This window comes from Pholcus phalangioides, unplaced genomic scaffold (assembly GCF_987345545.1).
Source record: "Pholcus phalangioides strain wild (caught in Gottingen) unplaced genomic scaffold, Ppha-v1.0 ptg000017l_1, whole genome shotgun sequence".
Taxonomy (NCBI): domain Eukaryota; kingdom Metazoa; phylum Arthropoda; class Arachnida; order Araneae; family Pholcidae; genus Pholcus; species Pholcus phalangioides.
In genome coordinates this window covers 3,935,255-3,960,579 of record NW_028301610.1, presented here as the reverse complement: position 1 = coordinate 3,960,579, position 25,325 = coordinate 3,935,255, and the positions used below count along the sequence as shown (strand labels likewise).

General features: G+C 36.5%; 1 protein-coding gene and 1 long non-coding RNA gene across 3 annotated transcripts in view; one reads left to right on the top strand and one right to left on the bottom strand.

The window, feature by feature from the left end:
* Nucleotides 1-1,581: 1,581 nt before the first annotated feature.
* On the bottom strand, nt 1,582-8,692 carry LOC149072122 (putative mitochondrial transporter UCP3). 2 transcript variants are annotated; one of them, XM_089246371.1, is made up of 7 exons: nt 7,887-8,692; nt 5,350-5,519; nt 4,742-4,988; nt 4,311-4,527; nt 3,422-3,631; nt 3,027-3,309; nt 1,582-2,792 (listed from the first exon to the last, which is right to left on the bottom strand). In XM_089246371.1, the coding sequence occupies exons 3-7, from the start codon at nt 4,865-4,867 to the stop codon at nt 2,663-2,665; spliced, it is 966 nt and encodes a 321-aa protein (XP_089102497.1). In that variant the 5' UTR covers nt 4,868-4,988; nt 5,350-5,519; nt 7,887-8,692; the 3' UTR covers nt 1,582-2,662. The 2 variants fall into 2 exon arrangements, with proteins under 2 accessions (XP_089102497.1, XP_089102499.1); XM_089246373.1 differs by having other exon boundaries at nt 7,405-7,889.
* A 1,893-nt stretch (nt 8,693-10,585) lies between these two features.
* LOC149072121 (uncharacterized) overlaps nt 10,586-25,325 on the top strand; it is a 47,872-nt gene continuing 33,132 nt past the window's right edge. The window contains exon 1 of the long non-coding RNA XR_016194335.1: nt 10,586-10,650. This is a non-coding gene — a long non-coding RNA (uncharacterized LOC149072121). The remainder of the gene's footprint in view (nt 10,651-25,325) is intronic.

Genomic DNA, 25,325 nt, shown 5'->3' with positions numbered 1-25,325 from the left:
ACCCACTAAAACGGGATTTGTGAAAGTTCACCCGCCAGAGGTGTTCAAATGTTGTACAAGTGAATTATCACCGTGTAATTTTCAGATTTTAAATCCATGCGAGCGAAGCCGCGGGTATCAGCTGAGTCCCGTATACAAGCAAAACCATTTGGAAAGAAATAAAAATACAAATGACTGCTCGTGATTACAATTTCAGGCAGTGTTTCTCAAAGAGTGCGTCGCGGCAAACGGAAGATATTCCTTTCTATGCTTATTAATTTAGGCTTTGAAGTGGTCGTTTTGGAATTGCAAATATCTACCAAGTTATTCTGGAGAGCCGCGGGTGAACCATGAATTGGGCAAGGGAGCTACGGGTGACAAAAGTTTGAGAACCACTGGTTTAAGGATACGAACAGTGCTTGCTAAATTCAGATTCCGCGTCGTTACGAATTGGTTAAAAAAAAACTGAAATTCAGAATTTTAATCAATCCGTAACAGCGCCGATGTAGAATTGGAAATCAGCGTGTACTATTTTCGTACCCTAAATCTAGGGTACGTAGAACCGTAAGCCTAAACGAGTTATTTCAGGGATTAAATATTAAACATAGTGGTTCCAGACAGATCAGACAGGTTCACCATATTTGAAATTCCTATTTCTTTTCAAAACAATTTTTTTTTTCATTTGACAATCTGACATTCTCCAAGAGTACTGTGGATGTATTAATTCCTTGCATATCTATAGCATTTGGCTAGATACAAATAAGTTACCTGCCCTGATAAATTATCAACATGTGTGAGAGAATCAGGTTTTTTTCCTCTTCAAATATCTGTTGCTTTGATGAAATTGTCTTTTTGGGTTTAAGGACCGTCGTTAGACCGGGATTGCACTACAAAAGTTTTGTAAAAGCTCTGATAAAACTTGAAAAAACAATCAATAATCCTATTGGTTACATTCGTTCGACTAACAAATGCGCCTTATTGGTTGAATTTTTAAATTTTTATAAAAGAACTTTACCAAAACTTTTAGTGTAATCCCGGCCTTAGTTTGTTCTTATCTTCAAAGTTCCTCCAATACTATTTCGTTGGCATCGGGAGAAAATAAGTGGTACTTCCAGAATTGGAACGATACCTGAACAGAGATGTTTCCAGTGCCATTATTTTCTCCTGGTGATGCCAACCACTAGGTATCATCCAGGATAAACTCAAACCAACGACGGCCTCAAGCCCGTAAAGCCACTTTTCATCTGACAATAGCTGCGTCTATCGTCAGAATTATCAGGTGTATCTTTTAAAACGCGCTCTCTCTCAGCACCTATCAGCCAAGGCATGGCAGTTTCTATCCAATGCTGAGCCATAACTATAAAGAAAAGGTAGTAATATGTGTGAAAATCTATAGAGTATAAATTTTGATCAGAAGACGTGTTCACACAAACGTCTCTGAATGGTTAAGTGAATGAAAGATGGATGTTATAAACTGTAATTTTTGCATTTCATAAATCGAGAACACTATGGACACGAATTATGAAAATGATCAGAATTAGAATTTAACGTTTGACAGTAATTACGTATCAAAATAGGAGGAAAAATACAACCGATATCAAATAGACGACGAAAAAACATTACCTTTATTCTGACGTACAACAAAAATGGAATGGTACACAAAATTTAAAACCCAACATTCAGTTTTTGCTCGCACTAAAACTATTCTAAAAAATTCTCAACTTTCTGATATATATATATAACGTCTCCATATTCTAAATATATTTTTCACGTAATTGAATATTCACCCCAGATATAGCCTAACTTCATATTCATACAAGATTTCTTTCACATAAAAATATGAAAAATGTAACATTTCCATTTTTGACAAATTTTGTTGGAATTCAATGCAAGAATTCTAAGTTTTTGTCTAGTTTTCATACAGAGTACAAGATAAATGTTGTACAAAATAAATGTACATATGGACAGCAACGCTTCCATAAATGAAATCGATGACCGATATACAAATGATTTGCATTGATAGTATCACAGATAAAGCGGATAAAAATTAATCATTCAAACTGTAGATCTTATTTACGTGCCTCTATCACCTGCAGCTGCCAAGTTTCCCTAAAACTATTTAAAATCTATTGAGCAAAAATCAGCTTTAAACAAAAATCAATCGTGTCATTTGTACCATCTATGAACGTCATGGTCATAACTTCGAAATACTTTGTCCATAACTGAGGTTATTTTCAACATTTTGCGTTTATGAAGAGTTCTAGGCAACAGTTTCCAATAAAGCTAGAAATGCACATATTAATACGAATTTAAATCTTGTAAATTGGTTTCATTCTTTAATGGCTTATATATGGGTGGATTTTTACGCTCCGTCACTAAAACAGAAGCAATAATAAATATACTACTCCGAATCCCTTCTGAAAAATATCCATGATAAAACTGGAGAAAAAATTGAAATGTTGCTACCCCAATTCCAACAAATTACAAACAAGTTCAACATAATTGATTTTGAATAAGAAAATATAGTTATATACAATGTTTAACGAAATTTAAAAATGCCGGAAGAAAATGAAAATAAGTACAAGCTAAAGCAAGTTTCATGCTGAATGTACTTATAGGTGTGAACTTATTTTACTATAGCGAAACGCGCATTACGGTTTTTGCAAAGTACAGATAGCTGTGTTTAATGCCGCTCCTTATAAATTGGGCTGAAATCTCTTTCACCAACGAGAGCAAAAAAGCGTTTGAGTTGTTCAAATGATAGAAACATCAGAATATTCCACGTTCCCAGACGAATAAAAGATGGAACAAACCTGTGAAAGAAAAATACAATGTTTATCATACTGATTAAATGAGAAAACTTTAAGCAAGTTGGCTAGTTAATGTAAAACTCATTTTTTGCATCGAGTATATGGAGAAACGTTTGCGATGATATATACTCAGTTTTACCAAAACTTCAGCAATGAAATTCACATTAATGACATTCAATTATAATTGATTTTTTAATATGAACACATAAATATATTATTTATGATAAATTAACTTGCCCTTTATAGAAAGCAGTCAAACCACCCTCATTGAACATCTTGAGGGCACAGTCGGTGACACCCGAGTATTGACCCTGTCTAGAATTCATGAATCTGGTCTTCACCACATCAACAGGAGAAGCAACGACAGTCGCACAAAATCCAGCGCAGATAGCAGAAAGAAAGTGGCAAAATGCTTTATCAGGTAGATAATTGTTGCGAAGTATGTAATGTTTGATACTGTCATAAACCACAACTTCTGCGGCGTTGACAATGGCATTCCTCGTTACATTTGGCAAGGTTCCTGCAGCAAGAGAGATGACAATCAAATTTCATATAATACGATTATTTCGGAAATTTTCCACACTAAACGCAAACAGTCATTGCTGGGGGCAATGTGAAAAAATGCATCTCACCTTTCCATAAACCTTTCATACCTTCTTGAACAGAAATTGTTTTATATGCACTCATTGTTCCGCCGTAACGGGGAGCTGCTCCAGTAACTTGAGCTTGCATTCTTACTTTAACAACATCTGTTGGCTGTGCTAACACCACTGATAATCCACCAGTCGTAATAGCAGCCAACACGCGGATGGTAACGTTGTTTTGAGATGGATTCTCATAGCCTATGAAATAAAATATTCTTTAATAAAGAGAATAATTATCTATACGAGCAGGGCCCTTAGCCTGAAATTCTAATGGGGGGGGGGGTATTTCGGGAGGAAGGAGGCAAAGTGATGGGACAGAAATAGGCTTGACAATGTTATTTCATAAACGTCAGTCATTTTCTCACAATTCGGGGAAGACCGAACCCTCTGGACCCCTTTGTCATTACGGCCTTACATTCAGACAGTTTGATCTAACATAAATTTGAATATAAAAATATTCTTTAATAAACATAATTATCGAGAAATTGAATTTTTAGTGCTATTTCGAAACGAATATTTGGAAAGAAAAGTGATTGTGTCCTCCGGGAATCGATCCCTGGTCTCCTTGCTTATATTTCGGGCCGAAAAAAAAATATTTTAGAATATTTAATGAATAATTATTACCAGTAGGGCTGTAGTCCGAAATTTGTTTCAAAAGGGGGAGGTGACAAAGTGACGGAATAGAACAGACTTGACGGACTTTATGGAATAACACGTTACATTTTCTCACATTTCGGGGTAGGCGGAGCCCTTGACTAATAGCATAGGTCTTGCGATACCGAAATAGAATTAAAGTCGATACGTTCATAAAACATGGATAGAAATCCGATTTTGTAGTCATATACCATAATAAACTTTGCATGAACTGAAATCTCACCAAGAAGCTTCCCATATTGATTCCTGAAAGACTCGTAAAGACCGATTCGCACTGAACAAAAACACATCTGCCGTTGCAATCCAGCGTTAAGACCATTGTACAAACTCTTGAAACCTTCTTGTTTTACAATGCTGTAAATCATGCCAAACAATCCTTTCTTTACGGCTTTCGATGCTTGGAATCCATTCAAAGTGGTAGAGACTCCTTCACCTTGAATCTGTAGAAGGTAATTTCGTATTTAGTATTTGGAGACGTTGTGTACAAATCATAGTGAATTAACAATGAAGGTTAAACCAATTAAATAGTATTCTCCAAATGATTCAAGTTAAAGGATTAGGGAAAAAAATGCCTCAAAGCTGTATGTGAAATTAAATTTATGCGCAAGACGTATTTTTCCTCCAAGAAAGTTATTTCTAAAATAAAAATTTTACCTGAAGACGAACTTTAGCAAGATCCAAAGGAAAAGAAATGATATCTGCAATACATCCAGCTAGGCCAGCGCTTATAAACTGGTTGAAAACTGATGGGTCTTCACGAAGAGGTGGCAGGCCAACCATGTTGAAAGTAATTTGTAAATTTGTGGAATTTCGAATTTTATTGTATCGTTTGAGGAAGTACAGAATTAGAGTCTGAATTTAGGGTGACATAAGATATGTTCACGAAGGAGAACTGAAGCAACTGAAAAGAGAAAATTAAATCAACATTGCAATCGAACAGTTTGGATATAAATCAGAAGCGGATGGTACCCAGGGGTCCAAGTCTATCCCACTCAGTAAAATATTCATGTTATTCGTTTCTAGATACAAGTAGTACAGTAAAACCTGTCGGTGTAAACACTGTATTCTGGACACCTACCTACATTGGACGGTTTAGAAAGGGAACCACCCAAAACCCTCTTTCACTGTTCTTAATACTATACCTTTATATCTAGGACACTTCTCTAACTTGGACAGATTTTAATGGAACTGTAGGTATGTCCAACCTTTTTTTCAAAATGAAGTTGAATGTGAGAATAATAGTGTATTGAGAAGCAACTTACCTGCTAAAGGTTCATCAGAGGTGAAGAGATTAACTGCGCATTTCATGGAATGCTGATTCCATAATCGTCATACTACCACTACGCCAATACACTGGGATTTCAGAACCGAAGTTCACAAAGTGGGTTTTGCGCCTTTGTCGTTTAAGTTCTTTTCTCATAGTAACAGGAAACTGAATAAAAAAAAAAAATTATTGCGATTACATTCAATTTCTTATTAGTGGTTTAAAAAAATCTTAATTCTGATAATTAGGATTTAACAACAGTAGATGTTTATGGAACCTAGTTTAAACATTAATGAGTAACGCAAATTTAATATTTAGCAACTAGTTTTAATGATGAAATGTTAATTTGTACAAGCTAATTGTATTGATAATTTTGATAACTTTTGTAGCACCATGACCATTTTTTTCACACGAGGGCTAATTAGACTACGACCTACAATGTATTGCCGATTCCGAACGGCAGACTTTTTATATTCACCGAGAGGTTGGTGCGCTAATCCCGCGATGTAGGACTCCCTGCTGTAGCAATCTTTTTATGTGGTCATGTCGCCCCGTCTCTGTTGTACCCGTGTCAGGAAAGTTTCTGACAAGGACGAACCGGGTATCGACCTGGGCTACCGCACGAAGCTATTTGTATTTGCTCATAAATTAAGGTTGTGGAACTAGGTATACGAATGCGAAGACAGACTTGTATGTTAATGATTATGTCATATATGAATCGTATTTCAGAAACTAATTATTTATTTTTATATAATAAAAATTAATAATTTTATTTTTATATATATATATATATACATATACACACACACATATATATTCTCGACCAACGAGGTGGTCGAGAACCACTGTTCTACACGAATATCTTTTTAACTGTTCATTAAACAATTTTTAATTAGTTTCGGTGACACATCAGAAAAGCAAAAATTTTTCCAATTACACTCAAAACAACTTGAATGTTTACTTCATTTGCATTCGAAAAAAAATGTCAGTTTCGCAATAAAAGTATTTTTCCGATATATATTTTAATCGAAACTGTCACATCCAGAAAAAAAAACCTCGTATAGGTGGATTCAGACAAAAGATCGATGTTACGCAACATGTGTGCCGAAATAATATAATTAGGACTTTCCACACCTGGGTTTAGTTATCTGCAACTAAATGCGTCTTACGTGAGGAGGGTATTCCGCGTGCTTTGAATGATTTTAACCTCCTTAGGGAGAATACATCAAGTGGACTCGCAGCAATAAGCAATCTGTGGTGGTGTTTGATCTTGGCTGCTTTTCAGGAAGCTTTCGCTTGTGTTAAAATAACCGGTTATGTCATAGAAACAAGTCTTTTTTTACGAATACAGTTCAGCATTTTAGTTGATGAAGCGACCTTGGGCAAAGCGTAGACCCTTTAATATTTCTTGACAGGTGAAAGAAAAAAAAAAACACCTCGATTTTAGTTAATTTTAAACAGCAGTCTCACAATAACTCCATTTCCGCTATTACCATCATTCACCAAGGACTTATAGACGCAAATGTTAATTTTCATGCATCAAGGCTCCAACCAGTTTCTATTTATCAAAATCTGATACTTATTCTTGGAAAATTTGCTTAAATCCTACACTTTATATAACAATAGGAAATATTTCATTCTTGAGAGAGATATATGCGGAAATTTAACGCTATGTGACCGCAATGGCCGCGGATTTATATTATTCCTGCTGTATCTTCTTACGTGGTAAATGTACATGAGAATTATAATTTCTGTTTGGATCAGTATCACATTTCGAGAAACATGATCGGTGACGAAACCTGTATACAAGTTCAAATTTTTACGTTTTCACTGCGAATAGTAGTCTCCGAAGAACTTTAAATTCTAAATCTAATAGACATTAGTACAAAAAAAATATAATGGTGATCATGGTCCCCACATCCTGGCCCATATCACACATAGGATCTGTGAATTGACAATGTAAAAAAAAAAATTGTGCCTTGCGTAAGGGTTGGAATAATGTCAGCCCTGCCCTTGGGGGGCACATGGTCATAAATGCAGTATTCACAATTACCTTTAAATGTATGCGTTCAGTACGAAATTCCATTCCTTCTCATCATACGGATAGTAATAATTGGACAACACATCATTCGTACATTTTTAAATTTTGAAACATTATGAACATATTTGACTTTTCCGATTTGTTACAAAAAAAATGTCCAAATAAAACGTTAAATTGAAACTTTGATTCCCCTGAAAACAAATAACAACTCAAATAACAAACGATTTCTATCATTTAATTCGTACGACGAAATATATAGAAAAAAATGAAAATTGATCAAATTTAGTTTTCGGTTAAAAAGTTTTAAAATTTGAAGTCAAAATAGAAATTTTAGAAATAAAAAAGTCAATTCTCTAAAAGAAATGTTTAGTAGCAATTATTAATATTAGAATCATAAAAAAAAACAAAAAAAACATTTTAATACTGAATAGAAATAATTCAACATATTGGCAACTCGAACAGGAAAAAAAAGCGGGAATTTTAAGTCTGCTTACCGTGCTCTTTCCCATTGAATTGTTTGATTACAATCCAAGTAAAAACAACTTCTATTCCTAATCCGCGTTCATCGCCAAAATGATCGCCAATTTTTTCGCCAATGAAGCTTTTTTCAATTAAGATTCTAGGCGTGTTTTTACTCTAATTTTAAGAGATAAAATCTTTTCTGTGGTAAACACTTGGCTCTCTTTTTTTATTTTATTTTCTTTGTAGCTGGTGACGTCCCAAAACTCGAACTTTCGCCGCTTGTAAACAAACAACTTGATAAATACGCATAGTTTTTTTGTTGTTGAGGTATTGCTTAATATTATTGAGAAGAGGGTGGTTTTATTAAAAATATTCCCACCATTACAGGCAAACAAATTTAAATGAGTCAATGGTTTTTAGAAATGTTCTAGAAATTTCGGAAAACTCTAGTTTGACGTTCTTCAGAAGTATCACCAACACCAAGCGTGGCCCCCACTCTGTCCCTTGCGAGATATATTCAGAAGTATCGGAAACATACGATGAGAAAGGAATACATGGGATAAATAATTTCTTCGTGTTTGTTGGTTTTTAATCCATTAGATTCAAGTGGGACAGGAACCGTATGTACCAGCTTTCAAAACTTTAGTTGAACTTAGTTGTATTATGCGTAGCTTTTATGGACGATTTGGATTTTTTTTATGGACGACTTATCCGGAAAATTCTTGAAAAATTTAACTACTTCTCGTTTTTCTGAGGCCTCTCATCTCTCGAGGCCACCGGGCCGTGAAAGGTTGGGCCCATGCGTTGAGACGGCACTGATGTGGAGCGGCTGGCTGATCTGCCATCCCCCGCTCCAAGCGCATCGTGAACCCGCCCACCTCCGGGAGATGTCGGGACGTTTAATAACAGCTTTGAGCGCAAGTGAAAAAAAAATAATAAATCCATTATCATTCAAAAAATTGAAGATGTAAGAAAAAGGGGGAAAATAGCGTTGCGGGTGGGGACTCGAACCATGAACTTTTCGGTTGGGCATCATGCCAACTGCTCAACAAGTGCTGTTAGACGGTCCTAATTAAATATATAAATTCTCTAACATCTATTTGTCTCTAATGCGCACACGCTTTCACAATGGACAACTATAGTAATCGCGAGCGCTAGACATACGTCAGTTTCTCTCAGGTTATCTATATATATAAAATTGATTTTCTGTCTGTCTGTGTGTATGTATGTTCTCTATACAAATCTACAATTTTAGATGGATCGTCGCCAAATTTTGCATATATACCAAATGGGACCCGACTTAAACGATAGGCTACTTTAAATTTTTGTCAGAGCAGGGTAAGTGCCCCAAATGGGCAAAAAACTGTAGGGCAACAATGGTTTTCGGGCCTCAACAATCACTTTCCGAACGTTTACTTTGGTTACCGTGGTTCCCCAGCAATGCGTTTCAGACGTGTATATGCCTTTACAATGGTTTGTCCCTTCTTTAATCCTGTTAGTATATGTATAATAGTTTATGCCTTTATAATGGTTTGCCAATACTTTCAATATTACACAATACTACTATTCAATACAATTACATTTCAATAATCTCAGTAGTGAGGCTTTTTGAATAGACGTCATAATCATCATCAGCATCGCTTTGAGGGTCAGGAAAAGGGTGAGACTCATAGAAATCACTGTTAAAATTGCCGATTTTACTGTAGAAATGCTGAAATTTGGTGGGGTTTTCCGCCACATCAATAATTTAAAAAATTGTATAGAATTTCCGATTTCTGAAATATTGTGTTTGCTTAGAGGTATACCAAGCCCAGGAGATTGAATATGAAGTAATTAGCCGGACCTACTTTTGAGTTGGGTATTCATGTAATAACATTGATTTCAACTTTTTATTTATATCTTCTCAAGCATGAAAAATTAATGTCTCCGTATTATCTTCTGATATTCAACTGCATCAATTCATACAGTTTAGGTTGTTTTAAAATTAATTATGGGCCCATAAAAAGTACATCGAAAAAATTCCACAGCTTTAATTAAGCATTTTTGAAAGCTGAAACAGGCAGATAATTAACTTGAAGTTTGGGGGGGGGATAGAAATACGTAGCGCCCCTTAAAAAAGGAAAGAAAAGTATATATTCATTTCTATGTTTCTTTAAATCTAGATTTGTTTATTTCATGAGTCGCACAGGAAGTCGCCATATTGGTTAACTTAGACACGGTTTGCATGTCCCTCAAAGAAAGAGGGAGATATCACGTGTTTCTAACAGCCTCATTGAAGAAAACCCGGGCAGCGCCGGGTATTATAGCTAGTCCTTTATAAGCATGAGTAGATAGTACTGTACTGCCCCTGAATGATTTGAACCTTAAGTTTCCTGTTCTCAAAATATAAAAATAGGAATTTCATTTATTTATTGAATATTTCGATTAATATTATCTGTTCAACATCCTCTACCAACGAATCACACGTACCGGAATTAACTGTTGCTATAAAACAACCATGGTGTGTGATGTAACGAACAAACAAAAATTCATAACTTCAACAAACTGGAGCTACCCAATTTGTTTGACCTGTACTATTATTTTCACAGCTGCAAGTTGTAGCAGAGGATTATGAATCAGGTAGGAAAGCGTCATTGTAAATAGACACATGACTAAAAGTTATCTGGAAATCAATTACCAAGCCTTTTTCTTGGAATAAACTTAGACTACACACTCTTCACTTTTACAAGCACCGGACTAATCACACTGTATATAAGCAGCGTATTTGCTACATATTGAAGTCGAAAAAAATTCTGGGTATAGTATATTTTCTGTTGGATATAATGCAAAATTTACAAGTCTCTATATATATGATGTTTATACAGTATAATGAAAATATTTTAGTCGCTTGTAACCAGGGAAGGGGCGAAACAGCCCTCCAGACCACGTACTATATCTCTCTATACAATGCCCGCTTGAATCTAAAATCACGTATAATCAATACTATCGATTGAATGCAGTTTGTTGACTTGTGGTTGTTCGGATTCAAAACAAGTTGGGTAAGGGTAAATGCTTAAGCATTTTCAATTTCTATTTTGTCTTCATATCACCTCTTCCTCTTAATTTTTTTTCTGAACTGAAACAGTAGGTGTTTATTCCGATGATAAAGAGCTCGCGCGTTCTACCGTGATAAGAAAAAAAAATAGTAACAAATTAAAAGAGTAAAGCGAGGATTCTAAATATAAATTCAAAGAACATCACCCTCCTGTAGTACGAAAAATTTTATTTTGCTTTCTCAGAGATGTTTCCCTGAAATAAAGCCAAGCTGAAATATTTTTTTACTTATTTTAATTTTTTTTCAAAAGAGCAGTAATTACAGCGCTTTTCAACGGCTACATTTTACTTTTTCAAAATGGGCTTGTTTCCATCACCACAAGGACTGCATGTGGATGAGCGTGAAAATTATCCCAACAGCTACATAGAAATGTTTCTATAAATTTAACTGCAAACATGAAAAAAAAACTAAAACCGACGAATTGTTTGTTTTTTAGTTAGCGAAATATAGCATCAGGCATATCTGGTTCCATCACCACACGAGATTCAAATACTGTTAAAGACTCGGAAATTGAATCTTTAAAACCCTAACCAATCTTCTACTTTATTCCTAGGTTTCTTTATTCCAGGACAGGCCGTCTCACAAAAAATCCGTACAAAAAGTTGCATTTATATATTTTTAAAACATTTTCAAATCATCATGTATGAACATTCACTGTTAACTATATTTGTTTGAGAATAAAGCATGGCATCTATATATTCGAATGGTACAAAACGATACGTTTTTGGATATTACAAGGTCTAATGAGAGAAGTGCCATATTTTTGAAAATTTGTTTACGACGAAATTTAATTTTTTATGACTTTTCAACAATGAAATTTTTATCCTGATTTTCGATCGGAAATATTTTTTATGACCATGAACGGAAATAAATTTTAAAAAAATAGAAAAAAATAGTTTTTTTCTACAATTTCTTTTGTTCCGTGATGCATGAGATTTCCAAAAATCATAATTACCAATTTTCTCAATTAAATAAAGGTAATTAATTTATATTAATTTAAAAGCTAATTAATTGGGAATTTAAATAAATTACAAAGAATGACATGCTAAATTAATATCCAATGTTTTGAAATTTCTCAAATATGTTATTTTATAGTAGCTAGTTACCATATATAAAAATATTGTGCAATTTGGTCATGAACTGAAGGAGCTGTCAAAAATGGGTTAAAACACAATTTGAAGAATACGAAAATTTTTTTGTTCTTACAGCCGCATAACGAAACCTAATTTAGACGATGAACTTGGTGATGGAAAGCAAAGGCATCATTCTCTCTCACTGGTCGATCAGCAAAACTCATTTGAAAAATTCCCAATTTCTACAACTACACATTTTGGACATGGAAGCAAGCGATAGAATTTGACAGAGAGACAAAATTTCCCCACTTGGTAGAGCAGCGGTTCTTAACCTTTTTGACTCACGGAGCCCTTTTTGATTTATAATTTCTATGGCGGAGCCCCGTTGACTTCTTTTTTTTATATACAGTTGAACTCGATTATAACGACTTCGATTGCAACAACTCGGTGAAAACGTCATTAACGGGCTGTTCTAATTCCCATAGAGAATAATGTTAACGGACCTCGCTTATAACTTCAATTAAAACGCAATGACCTTAGATATACCGACTCGTTTTTTGCCGTTATTCCGTTTTATCATAATTAAGGTGGTAATATGACACGTATACGGAAAATTTCGTAGTTTTGCCTGTTTTGACTTTTTCTTTTCTTATTAAAGAGACCTTTTCTTTTCAGCCAAGCATACTTTAATTCGTAACCCTTACTAAAATAGGAGACGGATGTGTGTTGGTGTGTGGTAATTATAACTATAGATATTAATATTAATCTCGCACATTTGCCATGTTCAGTGCCGTCTTAACGCATGGGCTCACCCCGGCATGATTCGAGGGTCTCAAGTTCGGAAAGAGTCTCGTGAAAATGAGATCTGGCCAAATTTTTGACAGTGGGTATGAAATTTAGCAGGTATATATATATATATCTCTCTAGCCAAGTAAGGGAGCCCCAGAAAAAATCACTTTTCCCGTGGGCCTGTTATGCTGTTAAAACGGCACTGGCCATGTTCAACTGTTTCTTCCCCTGAGAAATACATTTTAAATCACTGTGCTGCAGCACCGTATTTCTGGCTAATGGATTTATAAGGAATTGGCGATATGCCCGATAATTGGCAAAATTTTAGCGAGAATTGCCAATGTCTCGTATTCATGATTTCAATTCCTCCTATTTTTCTTGATGAAATATGATCACCCTGAATACAAAAAACATACTATTACACATAGTACCTCTTACACTACTTACACTTTACTTCATTGCATGTGAAAATATTTTTCATACGTAAAAGGTCTTGAAAACGTCGACCTTGTTTGTAACGACACCTCTGTTATTAGAACAAAATTTTGTGGAATCTTCGATGTCGTTATAATCGAGTTTGACTGTATTTATCAAATTAACTGATTTATTTTATTTTCATCGAGTAGCCGCGGAGCCCCGGTTGAGAACCGCTGCAGTAGAATATACTGCTAAAGAAAAAGTTCATCGCGGCTTTGGGGATTTGAAACCAGCTAAGACAAATCTTGAAGTTGTGTCTGGACGAGCAAGATTCTAAGCCCATTGAGAAGTAGAAGGGGTGCCATCGTCAAAGAAAACGAAAAGTATATAAACGATTTCGATTCCAACCCAACTCGTCCTTTCTTGGTAAAACGTTCGTAAATTACTAATTTACCCATTTGTATCCTCCTGTCCGATATCACCATGCACTGATACAGAAACGGGTTTTCACGTACTGTGCAAGGGAATTATTGCACTCCCGTTGATGAGGGGTATTCATAATTTCGCTTCCGGTTGCAAATGAGTTAAGTCAGCGGTTCTCAATCCATGGGCGACTCAAGGAGAATAAAATAAATAGGTAAATTTGACAGATAAATGAAAAAAAAGAGGCCTACGGGGTTCCGCCATAAAAATTATATACAAAAAGGGCTCCTCGAGTCAAACAGGGCTTCGATATAAAAATTATGTACTGAAAAGGTTAAGAACCGCTGGGTCAAATTATTAGTAAAAAATCGAAGAGTAATTATTTGTGACTTATGAAGATTTGGAAGTTGCATGTGATATTTCTTTTAACAACGTCAGTTCAACTTGGTTACGTAAATTCTGCCAAACTACTGTTATTATATTCAATAATAAGGAAGTATTGTCAAATCACGACGACTAAAATTGATTGACGTCTTTATTACTTGATAGAGAACAAAATCACACACAAAACAAACAATTTTCCTCAAAGTCTTTGTCCAAGGACGAGGTGAAGATAAAATCGCCCATGGACAAACTCTGCGCGAATATTCTTGGAATAGATTCTCGACAGATGTATGTAAGAGCAATGAATGCGAACGCTTAGAACACGCAACCCACCGGATTGTTCTGGAATAAAATGTTATGCGTTGAAGCACAGAAATATTACCACAAGGGGTTTAGTAAATAATAGAATTTCTCCAGCAAATAGTTCCAGCTGGCATGTGTTGTTGAGAACAATCAGAAATAGGTTCTGAATTGTACTTTTATCACCCGGGATGGCAATAAAATTCATTGCCTTCTTTAATGAATTTGGCAATTCTAAATCCTTTTGTTCTGTCACTTACAACAAAGCAGGTGATTACAAAACGAAGATGTAACACTTGAATACAAACTATTATACGCGCTAAATTTAGGAAATCGACCGTTCGGATCTAAACAAGACAAGAAATTGCATAACTTTTGGATGGTGGCCAATCATTCTCTTGGGTTGTTATATGCAACAAACTAATGATATAAAAGAATGCTATACTGAGAAAACTTCACTTCGCAGATAAAGCATATTTCCATTTCTGAAAGAGCTTTCGAAATGTTTTTTCTACCTTCTAGTACAACGGCATGACACGATGGTGCAGATAATACTCGCGCCCAACAAGTACGGTACGCATTATGGGAAAAATCCACTGTCTGCAGAAATCTATGGAGACTGGTCTGTCTTTCCTTTCCGAGTTCACCACGTTATAATATCCGGAAAAAAGTCACTTTCCTTCATGTATTGGGCTGAGAAAAACCATCTCACTCTTGTTACTGCCACCACTGGGGGCCATTTGTCGAAGTTAAGGGAGGCTGCCAAGTCTCTACTTCATCGCATCACGACACAGTGCTTGAAATAAAGAAAGCAATACCGTGAATATGGGTAGCGCGCTTGCCCAAGTGAACTGGAGTTCGATTCCCGGTGGACATAGGCGGAGATAGACTTAGAAGTCTGTGAGGGGGGGGGGGGAAGCACGGTCATTGTTGCTGGGGGGGGCACGATGATGATGATGCCAATTCATCTATACATATATGCACTAGATCAGTCGACTTCACCTTCGATGCTAGGGGGACAATGCCCCCACGCCCCCCTTCGTATCTCCACCCATGCCGTCGGAGACCGTAGACTTTTCTTTCTGAGTTCACCTTGGCAGAAAATTTTTTTTCATTCCTCTGGGGAATTTAGAATAAATTGATACATACCAGAACGTGTGTTCTGATTGCATATGTGGCCTCTGACGAGTTGTCAGAGTTATACAATTTTATCGTTCTAGTAGTGCTGCAATCTGTCATCTATATTTTGAAGTGAAAATGGCTGGGATTCCTGAATTTTCATGTTATGTTAAAGGTTGAATCTAGAAATCTGTGTGTTAGCAAGTCCTGGTATCTATCGTTTTAATCAGCAGTGGATATACATACAATACTGTAATGGTAATATGTTGTACTTGGTCTAACTAGCTCGCGTCAAAGATGGGGAATCGTAGAAAATCAAATTTAACCGACCAATTCTAAGAAGGAACCGGAAGCCACAACGACACTTACATGCCCGCACAACATCAGATATGTTACAGGTGCTTATTCTGGATCAAAATTGGTTAGGAATATTGATTGTGCTTCTGCCAGGGAAGCCTGGGGGCCCTACCATCTCCCCCATGCTTATAAAAGGATATCCAAGAGAAACTGACGCGCCTAGCACTCGTGATTACTATAGGTGTTCATTCGGGGAGCGCATGCGCATTAGAGACAAATACATGTTCGAAAGAATAGATATATTTAATAAGGGTCGGATAGCAGCAACCGTTGAGCAGTTGGTACGACGTTGAATTAAGGCAACCAAATGGTTCATGGTTCTAACCTTTCGATGATGAAAGATGATTCTCTGAATTTTCCTCCGCACATACAGAGGGAAAACGATGCTTGTTCAAGGAGTGGAGGTAACCACTACTATGTACTACTAAACCAGATATGCACCTCGTCCATATTCCTCTGCGGAACTTCTAACGAATTGGTACATGTTGGAATGTGTGTGTACGTATAGTGAACCTTCCGTGGAGTTTTTTTTCTGTGTAACGCTTGTTATGTGTAGTGTTGCCATCTGCAATTAGTTTTTTAAACTATGAGTTTTTTCCTCATGCCATAATGAGTGAAGTGAATGAATAATTATACCGTTGTAAAGGCCTGTTGCTCTCTGCGGCGAGACTTTTTACGGGGAGATAGGCTCGTATTCGCTCCTCGAAGTTGGGAACCGCAGAAAACCAACTTCAGCCGACCACCACTGCAGCGACGGTGGGGTTTGAAGCCAGATCCTTGCGATAGGAGTCCGTCACTATGGCCACTCGACCACCACAGCGGCGGAGGGAACCAGTGACTTAGATTCGGATTACACTGTTTTACACTCGCGATGGCGTTGCGTTTGTGAAAAATTCATTTTTTTTCATTTATTTTTGAAAAATAATTATTTAATACAATCAAAAAACATCAAATGCTTTCATTTTATTATGTGAAAAGTAATAAAACGTGTGAGGGATGGGTGGCTGGCTGCAGGGGAAAACGATGGCTGCAGCCAGCCACCACAGCAAGCGTATCGTGACCCGGCACACCTCCGGCGATGTCGGGGCGTTTAATAACAGCTTTGAGTGCTAGTAAAAAAAAAATCAATAATTAAAAAAAATTGAATATGTAAGAAAGAGAGGGGGAAAAAGCAGCCTTATTATGGGGTTCGAACCACGAACCGTTCGATCACCTTCGATTCGGCGTCGTACCAACTGCTCTAACAGTTGCTGCCAGCCGGCCCTAATTAAAAGCATCAATTCCAGAACATCTATTTGTCTCTAATGCGCACGCGCACCTATAGTAATCGCGAGCGCTAGACACACACACGTCAGTTTCTCTCAGGTTATCCTTTATATTCATGGGGGGGGGTGGTGCTAGGTCCCCTGGACCCTTACGGGTAGAATAAAATGTTTCGGAAAAACCTTTTGGTGGTTAGATGTTCTTCCTGTCAAAGATCGCTTTTTACCTATCAAAACATAGTGTTTCAATGTTCAGTTTTCCTGTTTTCAAATCAACAAAAAACAGGTTAATCTTCCTGAAAAACAAAACGCAATTCAAAATAATTTATCTACCCATGTAAGATTTTTTCTTTGGGTAGCCTAATTTTGTTCCACAAATTCAGATCATAAAATCGTAATAATAAATTTTCTTTGTTATTCGATGTAACGGCCTGATAAAGGCCTTTGTTCCTGCTGTGATTGATAACGAGCTCATATTTTGGCCTTTAAAACGAAAAGTCCAAATATTTAAGACGTCATCGATGAGCTGACATGTCAAGCGATAAACAGATTCACGCTGAAGGTTCTGTTATTTTGCTTTCGGAAACAAGCTAGCAGTAGTTTATCGTGTTTTGTTTAACCGTGGAATTTGTATTGGAACTCAAACGGAATCAAATGATTTGTTTCGTTGAATGAAAGTCCACATTATTGGCATTACATATACCGGTTGTGAATAGGGAAGTCCCTTTATCCTCAAATAACTTGTGAACCGTTGTTCATCCTAGAAGCGTACTTTCGATTAGAAAAGGTATCCACAAATATAGACCTTAGATGCGTCATTCATACTCTAAGGGGTTGTATAGTTGTATAGTTATTTTCAAATAAGCAAAAATTAACTTTTTATTTATCCATCCTGTCCTATAAGACCCATTTGAAAAGTTGTTGCCCAGTCTTTCATAGCAAAGCAAAAAAAATTCCGTGTGTCTAAGTGTATTATTCGCTGAGATATTTGAATTCCAAAAACTCTAAAAAAGAAGGAAAGAACTGCATAAACTAAAACGGAAAAGCTCATTTTTCGCCTCATATGCTGTTCTTTCTTTTATTTTCTGTGTTTTTTGAATTCAAATATCTCAGCGAAAATTGCACTCAGAAACATGATTTTTTTTTGTTCGGCTGAGGAAAGACTGGGCAAAATTTTTATAGATGGAGGGGGGGGGGGTGGGTTTAAGATGGTGGCTAAATAAAAAGTCATTTTTTTGAATAACTGCACAATCCTTTGCAACATGAATGGTGTATCTGAGGACCACGCGTTATTTCAGAACTTTTTCTAACTTTTTTAACTGGAAGTACGCTTCTAAGATCAAAGGTCCATGAGTTGGAATAAAAGAGAGAATAAAAATACTCCAGAATAAAAAGACTTTTATATGCGACCTGTGTGTGGTAAATCTTAATCCTTTAAGCAGCAATTAGAAATTCGGCAGGTGCAAACTAAAGGGTATAGGGAAAAGTTTTCAACTGAGAAATCAACTTTACAAAATATCTGGGCTTTTCAGCGATTAAATAAGAGACTTTTATGAAGACGAGATATCTCGTCAATGTCGCTTAAAGGGTTAAACACCTGAAGCAAAACTAAAGCTTGTTGTGTTCTTTTCGCTAATAGAAGCCCCAGTTTTATCAAGAAATTATGATGTAGTCACGTTGCTCTTATGTTAAAGCCTTTTTCTTCACGAAATAACACTTGACATCTAATAAAAGCCTACTGGAATTTGAATACAGGTTATCTACAGCAAACGGAAATTGCGTCATTCACGCGAATCGAACATTCCCGCTAGCACTGATCTCGAAGATCTTCATCAAAAAAGAAGTGTCTGTTTAGGGAACATATTTCCTTTTTTTTTTCTTGTTTCGCGATACGACATTAGATTTTTAATAACATTCAAGCGACTAGAATCGCTTTTTAACGGAGCGTGTATAGTTTTGACAATTTTCGGGGGGTGTGTTCCATGTTTGAAGCGAAACTTCTTGAAACAGATCAAGGTCAACATCTACGAAAGAAAAATTAAGACCTCTTTTAAAGCTTTTTTTCCTTTAGTCCGTGAAAGAACTTGAAAAAAAAGAGAGATCAAAATGAACACAAAAAAGAGTGAAAAGCGGGAACCTTGACGTGATGCTTTGACTTGGAGGTCACAGTGCGGGGCGAGAACAGATTTAGCTCTTGCATATCCATCCTAACTTGTTTGCTAAGTTATTACAGCTATCTTTTGCCTATTGAACAGAAATATAAAAAAAAAGACAGCAGCTGAGAGAGAGGAGGAGAATCTCGTGTTTACATCTGAAAACAACTTTGAAATCATCAGGCCCACCTATCTCTTACGTATCCTTACGTATGTCTATTATAGCTAACGACATAATTATCGTAATCTATCTGGGAAAAGATCCGAGAGAATAGAATCATTCTGTCAAAGGAAGAATATAGATATTTGTGTGACTTTTTTGAATTTAAATTTTGAACGAAAATTTCTTTCCCTACTAATTTATAATTTGACGTGCTTCGAGGCATTAAGGCATTTCCTTAGGCTACAAAACCACTAGAAAATATAATTAAGCTAATGTTCATGGTTCTTGTAGTCGCAATGATATGATCAGCCTTGAGATTATGGAACCTCAAATTTCTCGGATTTCTAATGATTGAATGATGCAGACCGGTTCTACTGTCTGTTACATGGAAATATTTAGTTAACGTATTGCATCTGGATGACAAAATTCAAGGATGGTATGCTGCAACGTTTTTTGCCTTTAATTAAGAGAAGTACAGCTTTTTATTGTTTGGGCAAGCCAGCCATCTATCAAAGAGTCAGTAAGCATCATTTATGTCGAGATGGAATTCACCTCATTGTACGACAGTATATTGATTGAAACCTATTATTGCGAGACCGTGGTTGCATTACAATGAGCATGAAACTAAAACTTACAATTAAACTGCTGACCAGGTTGGAACCCATCAACGGAACCGGGAATGAAACGAAATAAAGCTGCAAGTAAATCATGCAATATCAAATTAACACACTTTTGTCAAAATTCCTGTAAACTTTATTACAGTTACGTTTGATGACAAAATGGAACAAAAAAAATTTCTTTGTTCCTGGGTAGAAGTTGTTATTTCTGTATTTGCTTAGCCAACATAATTATGAAAATTACAGTTATTCACCTCAAACTGCTCATTCACCATTGGTTGATTGGATGGCTGGAGTACTGTAATTGGATTTAAAAAAAGAAGCTTTTCATACGCTTTTTATACACACGTTTCATTTTCCCACTTCAACCCTCAAGGTAATATTATTCGATATTATATATATATAATTTCCTTATGATATGTTCTCCATGCTAAAAATGCTTTAAGTCGAAAATTACTTGATGAAGATGCTCTTCTGAGTAAGCATCCATGTTTTTTGAATATGTTAAGATGAGCTTGGAGGATGTGTAACTTTGGACATTCCATTTTTGCATAGATTTTCCACATGCTCAAGATGGTTTTTGGTCCTGCGATTATCCAAGAAGCCATTAATCATTCAAAGATATCTCAAGCTTTTATTCCCGTCTTTGAGTTTTTGAAAAGTTCCTTGTATTCCACACACTGTAATCTAAACCTATCTTTTAATCTTTGCGACATGAAACGTAGGGCATGAGTTGTAGACGTTTCAATGCTACTGATTTCTTATCTAGGGCTGTAAGAAATTATTTTAAGTGACCAAATTTTTATGTATGATGGTGGCATTTATACTTTTCGGAGATCAGTCATGCGAAATAAAGCAAAATGTTTGTATTTTTCGAAAATTTCAAAATCGCATGGCACAATGCCGAATAACAAGTGGTTTTGACTCTCTGTGATTATATTTCCGGATATATATCTGCCTTTTTTTAGTCTCAAACCAGCTATTTTTTATTGTGCGTAGTTTTTGTTTTGGTAATGACATGCAATTTGACCTTTTCGATGATTGATTGGTGACGATTGTTTGCATGCACCGCTTTGGTTTCAATTAAATATGGTCACATTTAGGTATCCATGATTTTCAGATCAATAACTGACAACTCTATGGAAAAACTGCCGCTCTTCGCATAATATTTTCGTGATACTTCTTCACAACTCACATAATCCTGTTTTTCAGGTTATTTGACCTCTAAAATAACAATATTTTGCTCTCCCAAGTTCAAAGCAAAGTTTGCTGTTCGTTTTAAACATAAAATTATTGTTTTCTACTATTTTTAGTCGTAAGTCATTGGGAAATGAGGCTGGTTACCAGGAATAAAAATCGTGATGTCATCGGTTGAAATATTATTGACTTGTTTGCGATATATATTCTTTCACTGTCCCATTCACAATGCTAGAAGGCAGCAACCTTTTCCTAGAAGCAGTCAGATACACACGTAACTTTTAATCATTCTTGGTTGATTCTAAATTAGCAATCATTCGTTTTTTCTACTTTTTTTTCAAATTTTTCTGAAAACACAAATATACAAACTGCAGTTAATATGGAATACCATTTTATTTTTCGATTATTCCACATTAGAATAACATATTTAAAAAAATGGTATTCCATTGAATTGGAATATTCGAACATAATAGAAATCTGAAACCTGTATTTATATAAAATTTGGGTTCTTGTCGTTGCATGCTCGTATAATCAGTTCGTATTTATCGTATTTAAGAACAAATGTTATGTCTGAAAAAATATTCATTTAAAAAATCGTTTTTAAGGGATAATATTGAACTGTCGGGAAATATGGTACAGAGGGTTAACATGAAGAAAACGAATTCGAATTGATAAAAAACAAAATTTGATGAGTTTATGACAATCAGTAACGAAAATTTCATCGTTTGCTTTTGTAGTTGATGATGTGATGGTGTTATAGTCTATTTACAAGGAACACAAATGCCATCTTCCTTCTCTGCCCCAAAACAGTCAAGGTGGGCCCGCAGAGAATAGGGCACCCATTATATATTTCCAAACCTTTCCTCTTCTATTTTGTTAAACTTTCTATTTTGAAGAGATGTTCTAGCCCAACTCAGATTGTATATACCATACTACCCAACACATCATATGTGGAAAAATAGCGTCTCATCAAACCGAGAAGAATCGATAGCTAAAAAGTGAGCATAGCAAAATAAAAGGCAGTAAATGCTGGTGAAGGCAGCTTTTGAAAACTTGTCTGAGTACATTTTTAGATGAGGAAAGCAAATGTTCTCCTGACAACCGAGAAAGACTGAATCTATTCCATCGTGGGGACATTTTGAAGTAGATAACTGTTCTCCATTTGGCGGCCATATCTGAAGGTGGAGAAAACACAGTATATTCCATATATTAGCTGACTACTGTACATATTTTTCTCTTTTTAATTTTTTTTTCCTCACGTATTCCCAAGAGATCCTTATGATCTGTCCAGGGAAAAAATCCCAAATATCTCAGCAAACATTGCACTTTGAAAAATGGAAGCTCTCTCTCTCTCTCTTTCTGTTATCTTCAGGAGAGATAGGGCAATAACAACTTTCTAATTGGGATTTTTTATGATAGAGAAATCAAATAAGAAATTAATATTATTTTTATTTCAATAACTACGCAACCCTTTGCAATGTTTGAGTGACGTATATGAGGTCTACACGCTATTTGAATGCAGTTCTAATCGGAAGCATGCCTCTAGGATCAAAGGTTCAAAAGTAGTGATTTGCAGCAAAAGGACTTGAGCGTTTACCCTGAATGACATATCATGATTGGGAAAAATAATTTTCGTGGCCGGTTTTATTGGCCAGAGTAGTGGCGCCATCTTGGGGAAAGTGTAAAAGTGAATTTACTAAGGGTGCGCGTCCAGTCGTCTTTCTTTCACAATTTTGAATCTGGTAACCCTAGTTTCAGTTAAATTAGTTGAATGAAGTAAAGAGAAATCAATAAAGCAACTGTGAGGTACTCCCATGTGGTCTAATGGTTAGGATTCCTGGCTTTGGGGTCATTCAAGTATTACGTCAGCATCGATGGGGGAAGGGTTTCCAATTTGCTGACTTTTGATGACAAGGGGGGGGGGAGGAGGGTTTGGATAATGCTTACGTCATCAACCACCCTTTATGAAAATATGAAATTTTTTTACTGGCATCTTATTAGGTGCGCCAAAAACGAGTAAAACCTTTCGATAGTTTGTGGGCACTTGAAGAAACATTCCCCCCTATTTATAAGTGCCCTATAGAGCCACTTTAGTGATCTCTAAATGTTTCGTGGAGTGGATCCAATTGATCTGGAAATGTGTCCGGGCTGCTTAAGTGCTCTGGAAATGCGTCCGGGCCGCTTAAGTGCTCTGGAACTGTGCCATGCCTCACTCAAGTGATCCGTAATTATATGCCATGGATCACTTAAATAATCTGAGAATGTGCTATGGATCACTTAAATAATCTGAGAATGTGCCATGGATCATTTAAATAATCTGAGAATGTGCCACGGATAACTTGAGTGATGTAGAACCGCACTGGGGGCCACTTAAGTGCTCTAAAACTACGTCACATATCACTCAAGGTATCTCTATATGTGTAACGGATCGCTTAAGTGTTCTGGAACGGTGTTCCCAGGTCATTTAAGCGATCTGCAAATGTGCCGCCTAGTTCATTTTTAAAAAATTAGGTTTGAGGAGGGCAGGCCGCATCAGATAACCCCCAGGGCCATATTTGTTCCGCGGGCCAAGGGCCTTTATGCGATTTATCATTATATGGCTTAGAGGGTGAGTCGCAATGAATTTATTAAAGATAAATTTTGAGAAAGATAAAGTTGAATTTTTGATTGAAATTTACAGAAATTGATTATAATTAACATATAAAAGTATTTTCTTCCGAAATTTTAATTAAAAATATTTTTTTGCATTCAAAATTAAATTTTTATCGTCGGGGGAGGGGAGGGGTACGGCACGAACCCCTCTGTTCCCCCCCGTGTACATCTCTGATCCCACCAATATGCGTTAGGATTAAGAGGGGCAGAGCTGATGACGAAAGTTTGCTGACAAGTGGGGTCAGAGTTTTGCTGACTTTTGCTGACAAGGGGGGGGAAGGGGTTGAAAATGGCTAAAAATTTGCTTACAAATACAAATACAAATACAAATACAACACCACAACAGGCAAAATGCCCAACGAGGTGGCTGATAAAAAGATGCCCATAAAAATATGGTTGTCATATGTTTCAAAAATACAGCAACCCAATTAAAAATGCAATTAACACAAATTACAAACAATATATACACATGATAAAATATTATACAATGCCCATAAAGATTACGTAATACTGGAACGGCCCCTTTCGCCCAGACGAGCCGAGTTCGATTCCCGGCATGGGAATTGGGCTCGAACATGCATGTTGCATCTCCAATCCGGAGATACGTGCGCGAATCGTGTTCGAAAAATAAAACTTGAATTCAATTTTTTCAATTCGGCATTTTTTTGCCAGAGGCATAGCAATCAGCATTGAGTGATGTGTTTGCATCCTATTTTTCTTTATTTCTGAATGCAAGGGGTACACCGCCTGCCCCCTCTCCCCGATTCAGTATACGGCATTAGCTGTTGGTGAGCAATATTGGTGATAAATTGCAGTTTTGTTCTTATGAAGGCTTCCACAGCTGGCTGAGTGAGAGTCTTTCTAAACCGCCTGGTCGCGTCCTGGTACTGGCAACACCATCTATAGCAGAAGGCCTCCACGCGAAGCTCGTGACGCTACTGCAGAAGTTATTTCACTCATAGTCAATGGATATACTTCAAAAAAGGTAAAGGTATCGCATGCGTCGGCCTGCTATATCCAATGGCTACAGGTGAAATAACTTCCTTCTGCTATAGATGGCATTGATACTGGGCCTTGACATTAGTCACACCGGACCGTGAGTGGTTCACCGTCTCATTTTTGCCAATTTATTTCCCATTAGGGGTCATTCAAGTATTACGTCAGCATCGAGGAGGGGGAGGAGTTTCGGATTTGCTGACTTTTGATGACAAGGGAGGAGGGGGGTTTGAAGGTTGTTTACGTCATCAACCACCTTTTTCTGAAGATATGAAATAATCTAAGCTGCTGACGAAATTTTGCTGGCGGGTGTGGGGGGGGGGGTCAGTGTTTTGCTGACTTCTGCTGACAAGGGGGGGGGGATCAAAAATGGCTGAAAATCTGCTTACGTAATACTTGAATGGTCCTTTAGTCGTGTGTATGACCAGGCCTTCCACTCACAAAAACAAAAGAAATCAACTTGGTCACGGGCTTT